Source organism: Cetorhinus maximus, chromosome 19, assembly GCF_964194155.1.
Source record: "Cetorhinus maximus chromosome 19, sCetMax3.hap1.1, whole genome shotgun sequence".
NCBI lineage: Eukaryota > Metazoa > Chordata > Chondrichthyes > Lamniformes > Cetorhinidae > Cetorhinus > Cetorhinus maximus.
Window position 1 is genome coordinate 59903547 of NC_135897.1, and position 25537 is coordinate 59929083.

Below are 25537 nucleotides of genomic sequence, written 5' to 3' on the forward strand. Positions count from 1 at the left end.
GATGCAACTCACAAAAAACAAAGACCAGTGAGAAATAAATCAGGAAAAAAGCCAAATGACACAAAGCTACATAACTTAGAGGACTGCTTGGGTGAATAATTTAAACATTGTTACAAGAGTACTTCAATTTTTATTATCCATCAAGGCAACATTCTGTAGCCCATTTATCATTGTTTCTCTTTTGTTTTCATTAATTTCCATGAAGATTAGTTGGGGCAGAGATTAATTTTGGTTGAGAATGTAGTTGTGTCATTGAATCCTCAAGCAACATCAGCTCTCCATTGTGATAAGCATCAAGGCAATTTCTAGTAGCCATTCATAAACCACTGCTATAACTACCTGCAGTGTAATAAGCAATAAATTATCCTGGAAGTTTGAATACTATTATAGCTGGCTGTCTTTTTATATCTTCCAATGTTTAATAGTGGCATTCAGGAAAGGGCCTCTTTATCAAACCTCTTCCTAACAGTCATGATGCAACTGAACATTACAACCATACCCCCAGACCTCTCAACCCCACCCCACCCTCCAACAAATAGACATGTATTCTCCTGAGAGGGGCAAAACCTTTTTCAAAGCCTTATACCAATACAGAAAACCCAACCCCTTAAGGCAAACAAAAATTCAGGAGATGATCAATGGCCATACATACCTAGCATTCTGTCTGTCTTTTGTACACAGTAATATCAGCCACACATCATTAAGTTTTGGGAATGTTCCTCACTTGGTTATTATTGACAGGTGACCCAGTTAACGTGAAAGCTCCCAACAAAACCTTATGCATTATCTCACGATCAGTCTTTGTTCCTCTTAACAAAAATGTTAAGCATCACCAATGAAAACAGCTGTGCATTCTCCAAATCAACCAGCCAGAGGGGAGGCAAAAAAAAATTTCAATAATGTACAAATGCAACTAGAGGTTAAACGTTTAAAATTGATCTTCCAGTTCAACCAAGGGACACTGCAAATTACTGTCAGTCAAGGTGCAGGAATATGCTATAAAAATGGTAACAAATAGTGCCTCACATATGCTATTATATTACCTGCCAACAAAGAAGTGTTTGTCTTTCTTTAAAATGTACAGAACTACGAGCAATAAAATCAATAAAAAAGCCAAATGACACAAAGCTGCACAACTTGAGAACTGCCAAGGTGAATAATTTAAATATTCAGTTACAAGAGTAATTCATTTTTCACTCTTAGAACATTACATAGAATTCTATTTGCTCAACAAGCCTGTTTATGCTCTGCAAAAGCCTCAGCTCATCTTACTTCATCTAATCCCATCAATATATTCCTTTCTCCCTCAGGTACTCCTCTATGTTCACTCACTTCACTCTTCTAGAATCGCTTCATCCAATCCAGGATCGCAGGGAGTCAGCGCCTATCCTGACAGAATGGGCACTAGGTGGGGTACACCAGTCTATCATAGGGTACGCACACACAGACATACAGGGGGACAATTTACCATAGCCAGTTCACCTAACCAGCAAGTTTTTGGATGGTGGGAGGAAATCGGAGGACCTGGAGGAAGCCCACACAGACAAGGGAAGAACATGCAAACTCCACATAGACAGACACCGGAGATCAGGATTGAATCCTGGTCCCTGGAGCTGTGAGGCAGCAGCGCTGGCCACTGTGTCACTATGTTATTTGCCTCAACCACTCCATGTGGTAGCAAGTTCCACATTTCCACCACTGCCTGAATAAAGAAGTTAAGACATGAAAACCCATTATTTGCAAATTATACAGAAAAATGTACAATGACATCATTGCATCTTTGTTCTGCTACTAAGTTTTCTATGTTTATGTAGAATATACATGAAGGCCAAATAACATACATGTCAACCCAGAAATCTAGTAAGAACTGACTCACAGTTCAAAAATATCTGATACAGCTCCAAAACACTGATTACACAAAAGCAGCCCTGAATATATGCTTTATAAACACAAGGCGGCAGCTGGAAAACAGATCTGTTGTCATTTAAGCTGCTAGTATGCCTAACATTTTAATGCAGGAATACAATTTGTAGCAAAAATAGGGGGGGGGGGGGGTGAAAGAGAGATAGGGAGAAAGCGCGAGAGAGAGAGAGGGAGAGAGCGAGAGAGAGAGAGGGAGAGAGAGAGAGATAAAAGCACAGGATTTATTAAGTTATCTAGAGACAAGCTCAAACTCCATCTCAATTTTATAAACCTTTTATTTGATGAATTGTCTGGCAATTGTGCCTTTCATGAGAAAAATACTTCTCTGAAGCATTACAAATATTTTAAATATGGAAATAAGAATGCTAGGGACTTAAACAATTTTACATGGCAAAGTTAAATTAAATGGGTAAATGCCCACTGATAAAATAGTGGACCCAGGACTGTCAAATGCATTACAAGCTTATCTGAAATTACCATCAGCAATATCTCCAGTATACGACTTTCTGAACCAGGCAGAGGGACTTATTTTTTCATACTGGAAATAGAATCATTACAAACTACAATTATTAAAATAAAATTAAGAGTGCAAACGCATGGACGTGCAATACAGACACAGGAGCTGAATTTTGTGTTCTCTTTAGTCTGCCCTATTTTTTTTAATCTGGGGTTTGTAATCCATTATACTTTTATTGATTATTAATGTCACTTCTCACATTTCCCCACACAAGTTCCTCACACGTGAACATGATTGGTACCATCACTCTCCTAGTTGCTCCACAGTAACAAAAGACACTTAAACATAGGGCCAAATTCCACATTCACACGATAACCAACTCTCTGCCACCAATTTCAACACCAAATTTCTACCTAATATCAAAATTACTGATGGGAGAAACTGGAGAACAGCAGAATTGAATGAATGCAGAGAGCTCAGAGGGTTATGGAGCTGGAGGAGGATACAGAGGCAGGGGAGGGCGATTTGGACACGAGGATGAAAATTTTTAAATCAAGACATGCAGCAGGAGCCACTGTAGGTCAGCAAGCACAGGAGTAATGGATGAAAGGGGCTTGGTACAAGTTAGGAAAGAAACAAGCAGTTTCATTTGAGCTTAATTCTGCAGGGTGGAAGACTGGACAGGAATAACTATAATCCTGCCTTTAAGGAGATTGCCTGCGAAGAATCCATACTCGAGATGTGATTTTTTTTTAAAACAAATCTTTTACATAATAATCAAAGCTTTCCTTAAAACTTGCAATTTGGTGTTAAAAATTCTTCTGTATGTAACATTTAAAAGGCTGTGCAGTATTCATCTGAAGAATGAAATATAACTTCTACTGATTGTCTTTCAAATTCTTCTGACCCAGAAGTTTTAAACCTTCCATATCTGTCCCAGTTCTGACCCAATCGGGTGGATTTTACAGGAGTGGAGAGTGGGGAAAAAGGGGTGGAATTGAACTGAAGGACTGAATTACCCAATGACCTCATGACGTGATATCTGGCTGCCCCGCAGCAATAATATGCTGGGAGCAGCTTTAATTAGTGCAACGTGGGATTTCCACCCTTCAAACACAAAGTCCCATCCTAGAGAGCTACAAGCAATATGATTGACCAACAGTTCTGTAGTCCCAGCACCACCAGAAGACAGTAGTGGCCACTGCTGGGACTATAACGAGCCCCTGCAAAGAAGTGAAGATGTCTCCCTGACTTCAGGTAAATCCAGGGATTTTGGGTGGGCACAGGGGATAACCCCTCCAAAGAAGCAGTCCACGCCATCGTGCTGCTCACCTTACTTCTGCCTTTCCTCACAGAGGAAGATTGCAGTGGAAGTGGAATAAGGTCCTTAACTGTCTACTTAACAGCTGAAATAAGCCTAATGGCGGGTGGGCTGCCTGGCACCTTTCCACCACCCACTCCCCCCCTGCCCGTAATAGGTCAGAGGTCAGAGAGGTGTGGGCAACCTGCTTTAATTTACATGTCTCCCCTGCCTTTAAATATGTCAGTGGGAGGGGGGGGGGGGGGGCCAATAACATTCACCGTTATAAAAAGGTGTGTATGCTATTTGAGCAACAAAACGCAGGAAACTGCAGCCTGTTTCAATCTATTTAACTGCCTCCGCATGAGTACCTGGTGCTTTTATAACAATCCATCTCTGACCAGTAGGTGGTTCTATTCAATTTTAATCCATTACAAATGGGCCATTCAACCTGTTGTTCGTTTAAAGAATTTTGCTCTGTATAAAGTGGCTGTTTTACCCACATTGCAGACTATTAATTGAAGTGCAAATATTGTAAAGTGTTTTGAGATGATTTTGATTTAATGATAATATACTTACGGAATAAAAGCCAATAGAATAGCCAGTTTGTTTCATCAGAATAACAGCATAAGACCTCTTTTAAAAAAAAAGGAACTGAAAAAACAGGTAGTGACAACAGGGACATATACATTGTTGAACAAATCCTCGGGGAATATTTCAGAGAACAAAACTGAGACTGTGATAGATGTATTTGGCAGAAACATCTCTCATTTTAAAGTAAAATCTAAATGACATTTTAAAAATATTATTTCATCACTAGACACTGTCCAAACATTTTTATAAAATTAAAAATAGTTCTAACCTATGTTAGTACTACAATTGTTCTTCAGTTTTGCATGGTAAATTTTGTGAAAGCAAGTCTTGAAATAGTGCAGTAAGGCAGCATGAAATAACTGTGCAGTACCACAGAAGCTAATGTTTCTGTATTCTCACAAATATAAAAAAGGGGATCTCGGAGTTTCTGCTCAATTCTGCTGGTTGCAATTCGCCTAAAATTGGTCAAACCAGTGTAAAAGATAGGAGGAATTTCAAGCGCAAATTCCATTCAGCACAATCGACTCTGCGCAATCTTGTGCATTAGATTAAGAAGCATCGCACTATAAGACTGGAGTTATTTTCCCTGGAGCAGAGGAGATTGAGGAGGGACATGATTGAGGTGTATAACATTATGAGGGGCATAGATAGGGTAGACAGGAAGGAACTTTTCCCCTTGGTGGAGGGATCAATAACCAGGGGGCATAGGTTTAAGGTAAGGGGCAGGAGATTTTGAGGGGATGTGAGGAAGAATTTTCACCCCCAGAGGGCAGTGGGAATCTGGAACTCGCTGCCTGAAAGGGTGGTAGAGGCAGAAACCCTCATAACATTTAAGAAGTATTTGGATGTGCATTTGCGATGCCATGGCATACAAGGCTATGGGCCTAGTGCTGGAAAATGGGATTAGAATAGTTAGGTACTTGACCGATCAGCGCAGACTCGATGGTCCGAAGGGCCTTTTTCTGTGCTGTATACCTCTATGACTCTAAGATGGCCATACCTACAAAACTTACTACATCCACAGGTCGCATTAATCACCATTGCAAGTTTCCATTAAGTCCGCCCATTTGCGGATCTGTGAGGAAACTCCTAATAAACTATAAAGAAAAAGGACTGGCTTAATTTTAAGTTACTGACTCCTGCACACCAATATAACTAGGAAATGGATCTGCATTAGATTTGAAAGCCATTTTTAATTATTTAGAATCAGGAAGTCACAGGTGGTGAACTGGACACTGATTAAAAATGCTTATGAAAAACCTATTTCCAGCTGTATTCAAACCTCTCCAAGTTATCACTCAAATATATCAAGAAATGATTTTAAAGCAACAACTTTCATTTTTAAAAATTCGATTACAAACACTGCCTGGCTGTGTTGGCTCATGCCAGAATTTCTGAAGAAAATAAGTTGTGCCTTCCAATTAAAACTTTTAGTCAAAAAACAATTTTGGCTGAATGTCCAATAAAGTACAGAGTTCTTTTAAAAAAATAATGGAAGCATTGTTTTTTTGTTTAAAAGTATTTGAATTAAACAATCTACTTGGGATGTTTTCTTAAATATTGCAGGAGTGTGCATCTTCAGTTATTTATTTGTCTCTATCATGTCTTTAATTTCATCCCTTTCTTTCAGTGCCAGATGCAATGATCTGAGGTCATCTGATACTATATTCAGTAGTAAACACAGCGGTTTACATTATGTTTCAATTATACCATTGTCCTGCCAAGACAAAGATCGAGTTGTCTTTGTGGAAAACACTATTAACCTTGAATTACTCAGCAGGCCATGTAGTATTTGTGAAAAATAGATGTCAGACCATTGGCATTTCAGGCTTCAAAACAGGCTTCAAAAAAGGAAGATATTACAGATGAGCAACAATGGAGGAGCAGAACAAGGGAGAAAAAGGAAAAGAAATGGCCTGTGATGTGCTTGGGTGGACAATATGATATGGTTAAATGGCACATTTGATGTGATATTAGCAGGAACAATAAGGAGGCATAATGATAGAAACCAAATGAAATAAAAGACAGATACAAAACACAGAATGCATGAATAGCTTCAAGAGATAGCTAGCAAGGGAACCAGCATGGCAGAGTACATGACAGTAGCTCCAGATTCTAATGGAAGAAAAAAAAGCAGGTCCACAACAGCGATGCAGATTCTCCCCCCACCAGGAATGTTCTGGCAGGGGTCCCCATCAACCCACTCCCTTCCCCATCCCTGGAAATGCTGGCACCCCACATCCTATTGCTAACAACTATGCCCGAGAGAATAGGAACGGAGTTTAAGATCTGAATTCACTAAAAGGTACACAAAGTGCCTAGTGGTAGCACAAAATAGTGATAATAAATTGTCAACCTACTTTGCAGCCTGGCTGATTAAAGTAGTCATGAATTCAGAAGGCAACAATCAAGGAGCTGGTGTCTTTGGCTTGAAATGTCCCAGATCAACACTGGACCAAAGCATGCCAATGGTGAGCCCATTGAGGTGGAACTGGAGCTACCTCCATGGACACAGACTTCAAACTGGGAGTTTTGGGCTCCCTGACCCAGGTGATGCACCCTAGCCAGTGATAGGTGGGGCTCACCAACACGAGTTAGGTGCCTCGTGCCTGGGACAGGTAGCATAACCTATCCCAGGTCAAGTGCATTACCTCTAGGATCTGTATGAGTTTTGCTGCTGCTCTGGGTGAACTTCCAAACAGGGGCAGTTGGTCAAATCAAAGAAAATTGGCATGTGAGGGTAACGCATTGGATCAGTTCCTCAGCATGGCCCCAGAGAAACCAGCCTCCCACCTATAGCAAAAGTACAACCCAGAAATGCTCTATACAACACTCCAGGAGAGGAAGAGGCTTCAAACAAATGTACAAAAATATTGTTGGAAGATTTGGAGGGAAGTACGCCTGCTTTCGAAGGAGAGTTAATGGGACATCCGTTGAATCTGTTCAATATTGTTTTATCGAGGGACAGAAGCTGCATTCAATCTTTTTCTATAACAATTGCAGTGCTGGTATTGGCAGTTGGAAAAGGCAACGGGCTGGGGGAGAGGGGGTGGGTGGGGTGTGGTTTGGGAGGAAAGGAAAGATCACTTCCTTTCCATTGAGATAAATTCTTAATTTTCAACAGTGACAGGACATGCTGCAACAACACAACACATCTACCAAATGAAAGAGCTGCTCTGCTACTAAACATCCTGAACACAGCCACCTCTGAACTTTTCAAAACACGATCAAACTGGATTTCCAGGACTATGAGCATTGTCAATCGTTACGTCAAACAATGAGACTGTGCCATTTGCATCAACAAAACTGTTTTTCTATTGTGAAATCCAACATTGAGACTTTGGAAAAAAAAAACGAAGGGAGGAACTTTTTAAACAAAGCAGAGATTAAAACAATTTTTAAAATATAGATTTGAAACCTAAAAAAAGAATCCGCAGGAGCTGAATCAAAAGGTGGCTGATGTTGTCATGATAAACACACTGAAATATCCTAAAGCAAGCATGATAAATCACCCAGAGACAAAATCAATTATAAACATGTAGAGGGATATGATCTACAGCAACCCTGGGAAGGGAGATGAAAAAGACTTACCTTCCCAGATAAACAATTAATTGGTTTGTTTATAACAGAAGTGATCTGTCACGATTATAGAACGTGTTATTTATTGTCTAGCTGGGCAGGAAACAAATTCCAATTGAATGTACTCAGGCAGTTGCAGCAACTTTGCTACAAAACTGCCACAAAGTAAACTCTTCCCTTCTCTTCAATACATCAACTAGGGAGAAAACAGAGTGATCCCAGAATCAAAGGCTGGAATTTTCTGCCCCCCACCCCGCCAAGGATACGGTGGGCCACTCAAACTTCCAGTTTTGAAGTGAATGGAGGATCCGTAAAACTCCACCCTAAGAGTGGACAACATGTCAGTGTCTTTCTTTGGTTAACCCAATTATACAGGCATGCAAAAAGTCACCGGGTCATTATCCAGGTCACTATAAATTCTCAGAATTCCAAGTTTAGTCAACTTCAAGTGCAATTCTTTAACTCGTTTTTAAAATTTACTTTCCTCCACCGCATCCTCCTTGGTGCATCTACCAAAGCAGTTAATTTTCATGAGTGAGCATAGACAATGAAGGCAATAGGTTCTTAGGCTGTTTGAGAGGAAGGGATCCACTTCTCTCCTCACACTGCATTTAGCAATGAGCACAGGATGACCACCACTAAGATGAGCCTTGACTGAGGAAGGGATCTAAGATAGCAGAGTCTCCCACTGCCGTCTGGCTGAGATTAGCGAATTCCTGACAGACAACACCTTGCCACACTGTGCAATGCAATTTGCACACTCAGCCCTTAGTCCTTGAATCTTTTAAAGAGAATTCACTGATCATCAAGAGCGACAATGGCAAATCTGCACTGTTGAGTGAAGAGCAATTGTAAATAAAATTAAAATATGAATACTGAGTTGCTTTCTAATCAAATCTGTTGGGTACTTATTTGAAAAGAGAGTAAAGCATGCTAATAAGTCGTTAAAAATTGGAGCAGGATAAGATTAAAAGTCTGCTAAAAAAAAGTATTGGTTTTATAAATAGGGACATAAAGCTTAAAGTAAAGTTATGTTGAACCTTTATAAATCACTGGTTAAGCTTTAGCTAGTATATTTTGTCCAGTCCTGGGCATCACCCTATAGGAAGCATATCCAGGCCTTGGAGGTACAGAAACAAGGATGACAGACTCAGTACTGTGGAAATACTAGAAAAACAGATTTTTCTCCTTAAAGAAAAGAAGGAAAAGGTGGGGGGGGGAGGATTTAATAGAGTTGTTCAAAACTACGAGTGATTTTGATAATGTAGATCGAGAGAAGCCGTTTCCACTGGCAGGGGGTTTGATAACCATAGGTCACAGATTTAAGAGAATTTGCAAAAAATAAAATTTAAATGCTGTAATTTTTTTTTTATGATTTGGAGTGCAATACTAGAAAGGGTAGTGAAAGCAGATCCAACAATAACTTGTAAATGGCATATTAAAAATACGAACTAGGAGCAGGAGTAAGCCACTCGGCACTTTAAGCCTGCTCAGCCATATATCATGGTTGATCTGATTGTAACCTCCCGCCTACCCCCAATAACCTTTCACCCCCCTTAAATCAATCAAGGATCTATCTAGCTCTGCCTTATAAATATTCAAAGTCCCTGCTTTCACTACCTTTTGCAGGTAGAGGAGGTCCAAAGACTAACGACCCTCAAAAAAAATTCTCCTCATCTGTCTTAAATGAGTGACTCCTTATTTTTAAATGGTGACCTCTACTTCCAGAGTCTCCCACAAGAGGAACCATCCTCTCCACATCCACTCTGTCAAGGCCCCTCAAGGTCTTACCAAGGTTTCGATCAAGTCATCTCTTACTCTTCTGAACTCCAGTAGATACAAGCTTAACCTGTGCAACCTGCCCATTCCTGGTATTAGTCTAGTAAAACTTCTCTGAACTGCTAACATATTTCCATTTTTCATTAGATAAGGAGACCAATACTGTACACAGTACTCTACTGTGGTCTCACCACTGCTCTGTATAACTGAAGCATAACTTTACTATTTTTGTATTCAATTTCCCCCTCAATAAATGATAACATTCTATTAGCTTTCTTAATTAATTGCTGTACTTACATACGAACCTTGTGATTCATGTACTAGGGCACCCCCAAATCCCTCTAAATCTCAGAGCTCTGCAATCTCTCACCATTTAGATAATATGCGTCTTTTTTATTCTACCTGCCAAAATGAACAATTTCATATTTTCCCACATTATACTCCATTTGCCAGTCTGTGTCACAAAACTTACTTTTCTACCCATCTTTATGTCATCAGCAAATTTAGCTACCATACCATCTGTCCCTTCAAAGCCATGTACATAAATAGCAAAAAGTTGAGGCCCTAGCACTGATCCCTGTGGCACACACGTTACATCCCCCCAACCAGAAAAATGACCCATTAATGGCTACCCTCTATTTCCTGTTAGCTAACCAATCTTCTTTCATGCCAATATATTACCCCTTACACCATGATCTTTTATTTTCTGCAATAACCTTCGATGTGGCACCTTATCAAAAACCTTCTGGAAATCTAAGTACAGTACATCCACCAGTTCCCCTTTATCCACAGCACATGACTCCTTCAAAGAACTCCAATAAATTGGTTAAACACGATTTCTCGTTCACAAAACTATGTTGACTCTGCCTGATTGCCTTAAGCTTTAAGTGCCCTGCTATAACATCTTTAATAATAACTAACATTTTCCCTCTGACAGATGTTAAGCTAACAGGCCTGGAGCTTCCTGCCTCCCTCTCTTTTCGAATAAATGAGTTGCATTTGCTATTTCCCAATCAAATTGAACCTTCCCGAATCTAGGGAATTTTGGAAAATCAAAACCAGCACATCAACCATCTCACTAGCCACTTTTTTCAAGACCCTAGGATGAAGTCCATCAGGACCCAAGGACTTGTCAGCTTGCAGCTCCAACATTTTGGTCAATACCACTTCTCTGGTGATTGTAGCTTTGCCGAGTTCCTTCCACCCTTCCACTTCCTGATTTACAGCTATTTCTGAGATGTCACTCATATTCTCAATGGGGAAAACTTACGCAAAATACCTGTTCAGTTCATCTGCCATCTCCTTACTTTCCATTGTTAATTCCCCAGATTCACTTTCTATAGGACCAACATTCACTTCGTTAACTCTTTTCTTATTTAAATATCTATAGAAACTCATAATATCTGTCTTCAGCTAGCTTTCTCTCATTCTCTAATTTTTCCCTCAATCGTTTTGTTATTCTCTGCTGGTTCTTTATGTTCAATCTTCTGACCTGCCTCCCGTCTTTGTGCAATTATATGCTTTTTTTTTTAAAGTTCGATACTGTCTTTAAACTTTTTTTTTTAAGTTAACCACAGATGGTGGGGTCTCCCCTTGGAAGTTTCTTCTTATTGGAGTGTATCTATTGTGTATTCTGAAATATCCCTTTAAAAGACTGTCGCTGCATCTCTATGTACCCATCCCTTAACCTTATTTGCCAGTTCACTCTAGCTAGCTCTGCTTTCATGCCTTCATAATTTCCCTTAATTAAGTTTAAAATACTAGTCCTGGACCCACTCTTCTCTCCCTGAAACTGAATGTAAAATTCAAATCATATGAGCACTGCTACCTAGGAGCACCTTTACATCTCATTGCACAGTACCAGGTCTAGTATAGCCTGCCCTTTGGCTGGCTCCAGAACATGCTGTTCCAAGAAACTATCCCAAAAATATTCTTTGAACTTCTCATCTAGGCTAACTTTGCTCATCTGAGTTTTCCAGCCTATCCCCCATGATTATCATGAATAATTTGACTTTTTGAATTTGTTTTATGCTTGAAAAGAAGAAATCTGCAAGGCTATGCCAAAAGAGCAGGATAAGTGGGACTAATTGGTCAAATGGTTTCTGTGCTGTATGGCCTGATGATTCTATGAAAATGTAGCCCTCAATTGCAAGCTATCAGCTATTCACAAATATTGGAAGCCTAGGAGACCCTGCCAAAATTAAAAGCTTAGCAAAGAATTTCTCTTCAGCTAGTTTGGCCTCACTCAAGCTAACAAACTTACAATCTGGGGATCAGCAAGCTGAGTCTAATGCTAAAGCACAACTTGCACACTGATGCTCTATGAATTTGGAATTTTCAAAATTGCAAATATGAAATAAAGGATTGGTTTGTTTAGATGGACAGTTTGAAATAAGGTTTTATAAACAGCGATTCTGTATGAATGACAATCACTCCACTTTCAATATGACTTGCACAGACAGAAGCTTTTTAGAATATTTACTGACCAAATTCAAATTCTAGACCAGAGATATTTTGCATAGATTGTTTCACAGAGCAAACACACTTAATATTCCAATATTCCAAGTTCCTCCAGCATATTTAGTATACAAAGTTTACCTGTAGGCATGATTCTGTGCATGGCAACTGATAAGAAGAAAATGGAGTCACTGTAGTAGGCACCAGATCCAGCACTAAAGTGTTTCTGCATTCCTTCAACAACAGGGAACAACTTCTGAGTTAGGGCATCCACATCATGGAATATAACCTGGCAAGGGAGAGCACACAACTGGTTACAAAGAGCCCACCTTTCCGTTTGCACATAAATGAAAGAGCAATGCCTGAGAAACTGCCACCTTTAACATAGTTGAAAAAAAATGTTAATTTCACTGAATGCACTGTGAGGATCAGCAATTTGCAAACTTCACTTACTTTTAGTGTCCTGCAACACTCCATCATGTTTTTAATGTCGTGTTTATGTTGTTGGTTTGCCCTCTGCTGTTGGCAACAACTGATCAATGTAAGAAGGTGGTGCTGCTCCCTCCGGATCCGGGTCAAGTGCATTTGCTGCCAACCCATACCCTTGCATAAGCTCTGCTTGCCACCAGGATGAGTATCAGTCTTAAGACAATGCCAACTGCTATAGAAATCTCTTCTCCATACAAGTAGAAGGGCATCTAGAGCAGCATGAGCCAGGCAATATAAACATTTGAGTTTGCTGTAATATTTTTTAGATGGAGAATTTTTAGATGGAGAATAAAAGGTCCTTCTTTACCTAGCAATCTTCAACCAGCAAAATCTGAATTAGTAGAATGCATTTTGTTGTCCCATACACTCACCCAAAGCTGTACAGGCAATACTGAAGGACAGGAGCGCAGTTCATATATTTAAAATTAAGCATCAAGAAAAAGACTAACCTGCCAAACTACTTTATAGCTTATTATAGGGAAATATCTGTGCACTCACTGGCTTCTTTCATGTATTCATTACTTGTTTAGCCAAGAGATAGACGTGGTCCAGCACAACATCTTGTAACAATGAAACATTCCACCCCTAAGACATCAATAACAAATGTGAATTAAGGAAAGCAATGCTTGAAGAACATAAGAACTAGAAGCAGGAGTAGGCAATTCAGCCCCTCGAGCCTGCCCCGCCATTCAATACGATCATGACTGATCTCATTTCGGCCTCAACTCCAATTTCCCGCCCTCTTCCCATAACCTTTCAACCCAAAACTAATTAAAAATCTGTCCATCACCTCAAATTTATTCAGCGTCCCCGCATCCACTGCACTCTGAGGTAGTGAATTCCACAGATTCACGACCCTTTGAGAAAAGTAATTCCTCCTCATCTCTGATTTAAATCTACCACCCCTTAAGCCGAAAACTATGGGGGAAACGTCCGCTCCACATCTATCCCCTTTGGCATCTTATATACCTCAATTAGATCTCTCCTCATCCTTCTAAACTCTAGTGAGTATAGGCCTAAACTGCTCAATCTCTCCACATAAGTCAAGCCCCGCATCTCTGGAATCAATCTAGTGAACCTCCTCTGAACCACCTCCAATGCAACTACATCCTTCAAGTAAGGGGACCAAAACTGTGCACAGTACTCCAGGTGTGGTCTCTCCAATGCCTTGTACAGTTGCAACAACACTTCCTTATTTTTATACTCTATTCCTTCAGCAATAAATGTCAAAATTCCATTTGCCTCTCATTACCTGCTGTACCGGCATACTAGCTTTCAGCAATTCATGCACGAGGACACCCAGATCCCTCTGCGCTGAAGCATTCTGAAGTTTCTATCCATTTAAATAACAAGTCGCCTTTTTATTCTTCCGACCAAAATGGATAACCTCTCACTTATCCACATTAAACTCCATCTGCCAAATTTTGGTCCATTCACCTAACCTGCGCATATACATTGGTAAGTTTCTTATTTCTTCATTGCAACTTATTTCCCACCTATTTTGTCATCTGCAAATGTAGCTATAGTATCTTCCATCCCTGAATCCAAGTCATTAATATAGATTATAAATAGTTGGGGCCTGAAGGGCCAAACCCTGTGGCACCCCACTAGTCACAGCTTACCATCCAGAAAAATACCCATTTATCCTGACTCTGCTTTCTGTTGGTTAGCTAATCCTCTATCCAAGCCAATATATTACCCCTAACTCGGTGTGATCTTCTCTTGTGTGTTAATCTTTTGTGCAGCACCTTATCAAAGGTCTTCTGGAAGTCCAGATATACAACATCTACAGGATCCCCATTATTCACGTTGCTTGTCACATCTTCAAAAAACTCTAGCAAATTAGTCAAACACGATTTACTCTTCATAAAACCATGCTGACTCTGATGGATTGCATTTTGACTTTCCAAATGCCCCATTACTACTTCCTTAATAATGGATTCCAACAATTTCCTAACGACAGACGTTAAACTAACTGGTCTATAGTTTCCCACTTTCTGCCTTCCCGCCACTTTTCGAATATTAGCATTTTCCAATTCACTGAAACCTTTCCAAAATCCAGGAAATTTTATAATATTATAGCCAATACATCCACTATCTCCGATGCCACTTCCTTTAAGACCCTGGGATGTAGGCCATCAGGTCCTGGGGACTTGTCACCCTTTAATCCCAATAGTTTGCAGTACTTTTTCTCTAGTGATGGTGATTGTTCTAAGTTCCTCCTTCTCTATACCCTCTGCACTACCTGTTACTATTGGGTTGGTACTAGTGTCCTCCATGAAAACTGAGGCAAAATATTGATTAAGCATCTCTGCCACTTCTGAATTCTCCACTATTAACTCCCCAGTCTCATCCACCAAGGGACCAACATTCACTTTAGCTACTCTCTTTCCTTTTATACACTTATAGAAGCTTTTGCTATCAGTTTTTACATTTTGCACTAGTTTTCTTTCATAATTTACCTTTGCTCTTTTTATTAACTTTTTAGTAACCCTTTGTTGATCTTTAAAAGTTTCCCAATCTTCCAGCCTGCCACTGACCTTTGCAATTTGGTATGCCTTAGTTTTTGCCTTTGTGTTATCGTTAACTTCCTTGCTTAGCCATGGATGCTTTTCCCCCCTCTTACCATCTTTCTTCCTCTGGAATATATTTTACTTCAGAGGAATTGAATATCTCCTTAAATATCTGCCACTGTTCATCAACTGTCCTACCTTGTAGTCTTCCTGCCCAGTCCATTAGGGCTAAATCTGCCCTCATGCCTATGTAGTTACCTTTGTTTAACTCCAGAACACTAGCGTGGGACTCAAGTTTCTCACTCTCAAACTGAACTTGAAATTCTATCTTGCTATGATCACTCTTCTCTAGAGGATCCTTTACTATATCATTAATTAAACCCATCTCATTACACAAAACCAAATCCAGAATAGCCTGCTGCCTGGTTGTTTCTTGGAGCAATATGTTGTGGAACCAATCTCTAATACACTCTATGAACTCTCCCTCAAGCCTAACCTTGCCAATTTGATTAGTCCAGTCTATATTCATATTAAAATCACCCATGATTACTGCCATGCCTTTCTTACATGCTCCCAGTATTTCCTGGTTTATACTGTGCCCTACTGCTGAACTACTGTTTGGGGACCTATAGATTACTCCCACCAGGGGCTGCTTTCCCTTGCTATTTCTTATTTTTACCCAGACTGACTCTACATCTTGCTCTCCAGTGCCGATATCATTCCTCACTATAGCACTGATCTGTTCCTTTACTAACAAAGCTACACCACCTCCTTTTCCTTCCTGCCTACCCTTCCGAAACACTGGGTACCCTTGGATATTCGACTCCCAAACCTGTTCTCCCTGTAACCCAGTAACTCACCAAATCATAATTAATTATCTTTATTTGCACTGTTAACTGATTAGTTTTATTCCAAATGCTACGCGAAGATACAAAGCCTTTAAGTTTGCCTTGTCAATTTTCCCTACTCTTATATGATTCTTTGGTGCAATATGGCGTTCACACACACTGTCCCTTCCTTTCACTTTTTGGTAACAATCAGCCTCATCACTAACCTGCACTCTTACCCTCTCCTTAAACTTTGATTTTTTATATTTCCATGCAACTGAACCCTCCCCCACACTATTTAGTTTAACGCCCTATCTACAACCCTAGTTATGCGATTCGCCAGGACACTGGTCCCAGCATGATTCAAGTGGAGCCCGTCAGAAAAGGCTAGCTCCCTCTTTCCCCAGTACTAGTGCCAATGTCCCATGAATTCAAATCCATTTCTCCCACACAAATCTTTGAGCCATGCATTTTCCTCTTGAATCTTATTGACCCTGTGCCAATTAGCTCGTGACTTAAGTAGTAATCGGAGATTACCACCTTTTTGGTTCTGCTTTTTAATTTAGCCCCTAGCTGCTTGTATTCCCTCGGCAGAACCTTTCCTCGTTCTACCTATATCACTGGTACCTATGTGGACCATGACAACTGGATCTTTCCCCTCCCACTCCAAGTTCCTCTGCAGCCCAGGTGAGATATCCTTAACCCTGACCAGGTAGGCAACACAGCCTCCGGGACTCTCGAACCTGGCTACAGAGAACAGTATCTATTCCCCTAACTATACTATCCCTGATTACAACTACATTTCTCTTTTCTCCCCCAACTTGAATGGCTCCCTGTACCACGATGCTATGGTCAGTTTGCTCATCCTCCCTACAGTCCCCGCTCTCGTCCACACAGGGACGAAGAATCTCGAACCTGTTGGATAAGGGCAAGGGCTGAGGCTCCTGCACTGCTACTCCCTGGATCCCTCTAGCTGCCTCATTCATAGTCACACCCTCCTGTCCCTTACCACTAGTCAAATTTAAGGTAGTTAATCTAAGGGGACGGAAAGGTAAATTTAAGGAAAGGTCATTGGAATTACAGCCTTCTGAAATCAGCAATCCTACACCAAGGATCAGCTGAAAAATAGTCAACTAGGCTGGAATTTGCATCAAAGATAATGCTGAGGCTAACAGCGCTCACCGTTAGTCATGTGTAAATTAAACAGCGACAAACGCGAGTAGTTAAATCCATAAATCAGGAAGTTGCTGTCCAAGTTGCCCTGCTCCTCCAGAAACTGCATGAAAATGGTATCTCACCAACATACTGTGACTGAAACACATGGAATAACAAGAAGTTGCTGTACTTATGTGATAGATACACACTAAAGTTGGCAGAAAACATTAGAGCTTGTCCATTCTAGTCTAGCCCTTTTAACAAAATGGTCAGACTTAATTACCAGTAAATACTCTGAATACCACTGACCTCAAAGCTTTTACAACACTGATTAATTTGGCGGGAATTCATCACAAAATGCTTTCCATTTAACATAGATATGATCCAAATTAATTGTAAATTAACCCTTAGCTAATCATACATTTTGATTTCTTGTTTTAGATGAGTACAATAGGGAATTTGAAGGATAACATGAATAATCAATAAAAATATAATCGGTTGGAAACCCTCGACTGCAAAAACTAAAGGGGATAATATTGAGTTCCCTCTGAATCATCCTGTAAATCAGGCTTTTACATCCTTCAGTTTTATTTTAATGATTGCAAAAGAGCATTATAGGCTAAAGAATACACTTAATAATAGGATTACATAGAATTTACAGACCAGTCAGCCCAGCTAGTCTATGCCAGTGTTTACGCTCCACATGAGTCTCCTTCCATCTAAATTATTTAACCCTATCAGCTTCCTATTCCTTTTTTTTTCATGTTGATGACTCACCGTCTCCTTAAATGCATCTTTGCTATTATAACATGTAAAAAGGCTTATCTGAAAGTGTATTTTAAGAATATTTCTTGAATTCAATGTTGACTAAACTGCCTGCAGAACTAAATATAAAACACAAAATGATCGGAGGAAGGAAGTGACAGTAGCAACCAGTGGACTGTAATGCCCCAATGTATGTAGATCACTTTTTTTTTAATATTCGTTCATGGGACGTGGATGTCGCTGGCTGGGCCAACATTTACTGCCCATCCCTGTAAATATAATTACTGTTCACCTATTCTGAATTTAGTATAAAAGTAAGCCAGCTCTAAATATTGTGGGAAAATATTTATTTTGCAGTATAGTCTGTTGGACTACCAATGAGTGAAATGATACAGTATACAGTTAATGCTTAATAGCCGAGTGCATGCAAATCCTAACATTCATTAAAGGATTACTCTAGTGGCTTTATGTATTAATGTCATGTGTATTAATAACTACAAAAAGTAATAAGATGACAATTGCAAAGTGTAAAGAAGCAATTCATATTCACAGCAGAACTTTTAGAAAATTGATGTGTCAATATACTTGTGGTGCTTCATTCCCTTTTGAAAGGCTATTACGTCTAATGAGTGTGGTGTGAAATGTAGATTACAGGATGTCAAAAATGCAATTTAAGCTATTTTTTTTTTTAAAGTGCAATAGCACTGTGCAAACTGAAGTGCAGCTGGTGATTTACAACACAGAATTGTTCATTATACCTGAAGTGTAGATGGCAGTAGATAGGGAGATGATATAGTCTAAAAGCATGGGAATAATCCCCACAGCACAGAAGCATTTACCGGTTCTGGATCCCTTCACAATTTAAGAGACATATTTTTTCATCTTGTTAGTATCAAATTTTAGATTAATAGATGTAGCTTGATAATTTAATTTTTTATGCTTGGCCTTTTTTAAAATCTGAATCCGAATGAAACTTTGGAGCTAATATTAAAACTTTATTTTGAGACTACTAGTGTAATGTTGTAAATGCTATGATGTCTATCTGACATTTAATATTACAATGTGCACTACAAATTCATCCAATTGAAGGATTTTGATTCAAAACTAGAGAGAATAGGCTAAAAAGAAAAACTCAGATGCAGACAGTTAAACGTTTGCTTGACATTCCTGTTCCCGATATTATAATGAAGGACATTAACCTGTTTCATTTAGCTTTTATCTAAACGTGTGATATATTTGTGCTCAATAGAGGGAAATGAGCATGTTTAGGTGGGGAAAGAAGTTACTTTGGAGGTAGATTCTGATAATTGCAATGGAGTCTAGCCCTGAAAAGGGTCAGGAGAAACCAGAGTTTCAAAATTACTGCTGGCAATATTGGCACATGAATGTGCAACGTATTCGTGTGGCAGTATCTTGTCTGTCATTTAAAGGGAGGCATTCATTTTCAATAGGTAAACACCTCTGCTAAAATAGAGCAATGAATGTCATGCGAGTACATGAACCAGTCACCCACTGACAGCACCAACAGTAATTCTAGGTTCAGAAATAGATAAAGGGAGCCAGATTTCACTAAGGAGGCAGGTAGCTCGAGTCGGGAAATTCCCTGACTCTCAGATCCGCCTCAGTAAAACATACCCAGATACACGCAATTTTTACTCTGGGGTAGTGGGTGCGGGATGGAGCCAGGCCCCACTGACCGTGGAAGCAGAGTGTAGGTGACCACACGAGGGAACAGGAAATTGCCAAGGTGAGTTGGTTAAAAGGTCCACCTCAGTTCCGTCTCAGTTGTTAGGCCATCTCAGCCTCCCTCACCCTTCAAACTCCCCCACCCAACTCCCCACCATCCCTGATATCCTCTGTGCCAACTCATAACACCCACCCACCCCCATGGTCCTTCATAACCTCCATAGCCACACACCCAGTGTCCACCATGGGCAGACCTCAAGAACCATATGCAGATTGAAAAAAAACTTCTAACAATCTAATATAGCTCTCATCCTACGTGCTTGCTACAGAAAAAACTGCCACTCAAAACACATTTAAAGCTTTTAAATCTCAAGTGTTTAGTCTCTTGTAAAAAGGAAAACTTCTATTTAGACCCCACAAAGACATCTAATCCTTTGACAGACTCTTTAAATGGTCAATAAAGCTGGACATATTTCGAGTTAGATTCCCATTTAAAAAAAGTGGATTTTGTAAAACTACTTCCATTTAATATCAACACAAACGGAAAATACTGCCATTGCTGGAAATCCAAAATAAAAGCAAAACAATGCTGGAAATTATCAGGTTTAGAGACATCTGCAGAGAGAAACAAAGTTAACATTTCAGGTCAAGATGACCCTTCATCAGAACTGAAGAAAGGATCTGAAACTGAACTGTTAACTCTTTCTCTCCAAAGATACTGTCTGACCTGAGAATTTTCTGCATTTTTGTTCTTATTCCATTAAATATCTGTTCCCATGCTAAGAGAAATTATTTTAGGTTTGAAAAGCAGATTTACAGCAGGCTCCAAAATGCACCAAGTATAGTTATTTAAAAAAATGTTCTAGGGGAGGGACACTCCATTGACTCTGCTGAAATATAGTTTAGGGATGGGCAGTAAATACCTGCCCATGCCAGCAACACCCACTTCTCGAAAATAAATACAAAAGAAAGAGAAAATGACATTCCTTAAATCAAGGAGATTGTGCAAAGAATATAAAATGCTAGGTGACAAATCAACTGGTATTTTAAAAGTATTACAGGTGCAGCCAAGAAATTACACATCGATCACATTCAGTCCATTAGATACAATGTGATCATGGATGAGCCCATTTGGGCCCTCGAGAGGACTCCAGTCCATTTTCTAAGGGAGATCAGTTAGGGCTGAGGTCTCCACCGTTGATGTTTTTGAAGCCTTGGCTCTGCGAATGCCCCCAATCCTGGGATTGGGTGAACTCTCTGGCTTTGGAGGAGAAAGTTCCACCCTTCCATGACTTATGCTGGCAGAGTAGAGCCAGGGATTTCCAGGCCATAGAAATCAACAACTCACTGGAACTGGCTTTCAGAGAGTCATCTGTATATGCCAGCAATCAGGAAATCATGGGCCTGTATTGGTGGGTTCAGTGCTCAGTACTCAGTCTACTGTGGTCATTAACAGTAGCAACTGGCACCACTAAAAGCAATGTCCCAGCAGCTTCCTGAATTGGCAGGGAAGTACAATCTATTCAAGTTAGTCTCTGCACCTCAGGAGATCTGGAGGAATATGGAGTGCTCCAGCAGTGGGCAGAAAGTGTACTTTAGTGGTGCATTTGGCCCTGACTTTTGCTGCCTTCTGTAAGACAAATGAGAACAAGCTGCATTCATCACTTAAGTGCCCAACCACTGACTTAATTATGCCATCGTGCAGACTTTCACAACCACAGTTTGGCATTAACCTCCAAAAGTACATTCCAATATTGTTCCATCAATTTTAGACATTTATGAAATACTACTCGCAATACTTTTAAATGCCAAAGAAAATTTACTTTGGTTACTACCCACCAACCATCTCAATCCATGTGGCTTTATTCCCTTTGGTTCTGCAATGTCTTATCTCTTATATGTGGCATCTTATGAAGTTTTTTTTGGAAATTCATATAAACCCTATTAACCATATGTTATCCATCCCCTCAGTTATTTCTTAAAAGTATTCGGAGGGACACCATGGGCCAAATGGCCGCCACCTGCACTGCAACAATTCTGTGAATGGTTTAGAAATCCATGCTGACTGACTCCTATTTCTCCTTGCCAACAACTGGAGAAAGGCAAAAGGGCCTATAATTTCCTGGTGTACCTCAGCCTTTTTTTTTTGAAATGGGATGTCACAGTTGGCATCCTTCAGGCTTCTGACAAACTTAGAAAATTACAGCCAGGCCTTACATTAGTTCTTTCCACCTTCTCTCATGACCTATAGGTGTAAACCATTAGATCTTAGCCATCCATCTACCTTTTGTTTGAGCAAGTTCTTCAATATTAATTCTCATTGAATTTCACATCTACCTCTGATTTAATGATCTCACAGATCCTTCACGTTGCTTTTTTTCTCTTTACTGGCATATATATTTGGTCTGTACTTTTTCCATCAACAGTTTAAATATTTTCCATTGCTGATCTACAGTTTTATTTGCCAACTTTTGCTTCCATTTAAACAAAAAACATTTTCACACATGAATTAGACTTCAGGAATGTCCTATTTTAACTGTAAATTCTCACTTGGAATAGACCACATTTACTGCACAAGTGATTAATAACAAGGAACTTTTTAATCCTGGAACCAGGAATTTTATAATTAAGCGTCATACTTGTATTTGAGATTTTGCAGCTTGACATGTTTAAATTTTATCAAGTATTATTGCTGTATTCAAAGTTATTTATTGTATTCTGAATTCTGCACAAAATAAAACTCAATTTAATTGAATCACTCCATTAGCGAGTAGAGAAAACAGATAGCATTGTGTTAGGAGAGAAGCTGAACAATGCTCATTGCAGAGGATCTGAAAGCTGATCTTTTTAAATTCTTGTTCTCATGTTCTTTGTCCTTATGAATTTGACTCCAAGCTATAAATAAAGGTATTAGAAAGATCCTCCAATTTTCAAAGAAAGATTAAAAAATGACAGCAATGGCACTGTGCATTGTGAAATGATCCAGTCTCCAACATTTAGATACAATAAGTCAACATTCTGAAACTCAGGTTGCATAAATGGAACAAAAAACAGGAGACAAGAGCTAAGCTCAAAGACTATTCTTTACTGATAATGATTGACTGACATTTCCAGCAGATGAATTCCCAAAATAAAACTTTTAAAACAATATTTTTTTCTCTTTCGAACACAACTTAACGTAGCTTGCTGTCAATGCAAGAGGAGCTGTCCGCTTTGAAAGGCAGTGGGAAGTGGGGGAGAAGAGACAGATGTGAAGAAAGAATGAGGGAGATTAAATTTGTTTCAAACCGCCAACACTTGATTAACAACTCAAATAAAATCCCAAATAAAAGGGGTTTTATTTTGTCTGAACAACTGAAGAGATTAAACACCAATTACAACATACCATAATTTTTACCTTGTGACCCATCTCCATTTGTCACTATTATTCAGCAGGCTGTCAAAATCAATCTGCTTTGATATTGCATATACAGCATATGAATCCTTTGTACAACAGCACCATCAAGTGTTCAGGTCAACAACAGGACTACACACCCATTTATGATTGAGAAGCCCAAACTAAACCATCATGGAATCTGAAAATTATCAGAAGCGTTCTATAAACGGACAGGCCAATGACTTTTTCCAATTATTCGCTTCTGAAACTAGGTTACAGACATTTCCCCTTAAGTCCACTTGCTCCAACAAACTGAAACGGAGCTAAATAGAACTTGAACAAAATCTTTAAAATATCTTAAGAGTTGAAGTCATGGTGCAATTTCTTTACACATTCTAATCTGCTGGTTAGCTACTTCCAACTCAACCACAATCATTTTTGCTATGGAATTATGCTTTTGATAAATAAATAAAAATTAAGTTTACATACAAAATGAAGGAAGACAAAATTCTTTCCCCAGCATCCTTGCTGTTATACAAACCAATAACTCTTATTCAAATGACAGTTTTAAAAAAGGATTACAGATCAACAATTACTGTTTGAAAATGACAGCTCATTGACAGCAAAACTATGGCGTGCAACTTCAGGAACTGAGCCATGAAGGTCCATTGCATAGAAGCTTTATTCCATGATAAACTGAGTCGTTTATTATATTGTGTTTCTACATATAAATAAGAAAGGTAATGAAGAATTTCTTACCCACATACAATAAGCAGATTGCAGCAACCGTGTACATACAAATTTCAATTGTATGTGGGTTGTGGAATAAGAGTGATTAATTTGCCATTTTCTTCATCGCATCCTTGTACAGTACATAGCCTCTAATTTTTCTTTGAGTTGGCGTTTTGGACTTTGAACCTTTTCCATTATTTGTACACAGGCCAAATGCACAAAAAACAAAATCGCTAAAAGAACTAGTAAAGTGAAGAACAGATTTTCTGTGATGTTATGTACATTAGAAGAATCAAAGCTAGAAAATCTACATAAGGGTGGGAGTCAGGTGAGGCATTTTAACCTTCCCTAGGAAAACACAATTTTCTCACATAACAAATCCAAAATGCAGTAAAAATGACTGCCAGGAAAAAGAGCAGATAAACAGCCAACTAAAAGGAAGCATCGACTCTTGCATGAACCACAATCCGCCTGATAAATGCATTGCAAAGTGTATAAGGAAAAAAAAGTGTTACTTATCCATTGGATACACATTGAAATAGCAAGTAAATGCCCCAATTAAACTGTAATAACTAGAAATATTTTGTAATACCCAATACAAGGAGCAGCCACCGATTTGTGAAGCTACCTTATGTGCTAAACCTCAAATGATTTATGAGGCAGGTCTATTAAACTACATTCCAAGTAAGTAATGGGCCAATATACATAAAACTATGAAATTTAGCTCAGGTAGATATTCATTCTGAACACTAGGCCAGATTTTGCACTCAGCAGTAATTCAAAGACACCAACAGTCGTTCATTACACTTAAACTTGCTCGAAGACTTTCAATAGGATTTTGTACAGGAATTCATGGTAAATAGGGGGCCAATTCACTACAGGCCCCTCTACAGGGGATCCGTTCACCTGTGTGATCAGAGCAATTAATTGTCGCTCCTTAACAAATCAGATCGAAAGGCTGTTCATTAGGAGCACAGGGGCTAAACCAGAAGAGGTATCTATATAACCCATCACACCAGGGCCAGAAAATCCCAGCCAGGGTTCCACAGCTCTCCGAGCAGAAAAATTACAAGGCTCATGGGACAGTAGTTTAACTGAATAGTCAGTCATAAGATTCAGTAATGTGATCAGTTTAGTGGTGTTGCTACTGAAACAGTGAAGTTAAAGTGCAGTTATTGTTGGGTGTCTCAGGGAGAGAGAGGAGTTGGGTGAGAAGCACCAAGTGAATGCTCAAGAATTCACTGGGAGAAAAGAGAGTTTGCACACGTGCCAGTCCCAAGCAGGAAATCTGTGCCATGGTAGCGGTAACTCTTTGCTGGTTTAAACGTGTCTGTAAAGATATTGCTGGGTAAAGGTATGTTGGGAAATTGAATCATCCTCTGTGTTTGTACTGAGATCTTTCCAACCTTTTTGTCTGGTGTAACATAGTTCATTTTTCTTATTTAATAAATAACGTGTGTTTAAAGTTCATCAGTAGACTCCTACAAATTTGTTCAGTAACTTTTCTCCACAATTTCTAAAACAGAAATGTTAGGATCTATCAAGCCAGGTTTCACTTTGGGATCTGACTTGTCCAGTATTATAAACTGGGATTGTAAAAGAAAAATCCAAAAAAATATTGCAATAATAGTAATCGTACATATCTGTAAGAATTAGACTCCACACTTATAAAAGTTGACTTTCAGTGGCAGAGGGGTTGTTTGGCAGTAATTAAGGCTTTCCAACACTCCTTCAATCTGCCCCCTTGCACATCCTCAATTTTAATCGCTCCATCATTGGCAACCATGCTTTAAGCTGCCTTGGCCCTAAGCTCTGAAATTCTCTCACTAAACCTCTTGGCTTTTCTACCCCTCTCTCCTCCTTTGAGACATCCCTTAAAATCGCTCTCTTTGGCCAAGCTTTTGG

The 25537-nt window shown here is 39.4% G+C and overlaps 1 protein-coding gene across 5 annotated transcripts in view; it reads right to left on the reverse strand.

Annotated features, from left to right (window-relative positions):
• The window catches only part of xxylt1 (xyloside xylosyltransferase 1), a 158190-nt gene that overhangs the window by 112028 nt on the left and 20625 nt on the right, over positions 1–25537 (reverse strand). For 3 of the 5 annotated variants that reach the window (XM_078563901.1, XM_078563899.1, XM_078563900.1), the window contains one exon: positions 12231–12378. In XM_078563901.1, coding sequence (XP_078420027.1) covers positions 12231–12378 — 148 coding nt within the window. Of the gene's footprint in view, positions 1–12230; positions 12379–22909; positions 23114–25537 lie in introns of those variants that run through there. The other 2 variants (XM_078563902.1, XM_078563903.1) reach the window with 2 other exon arrangements.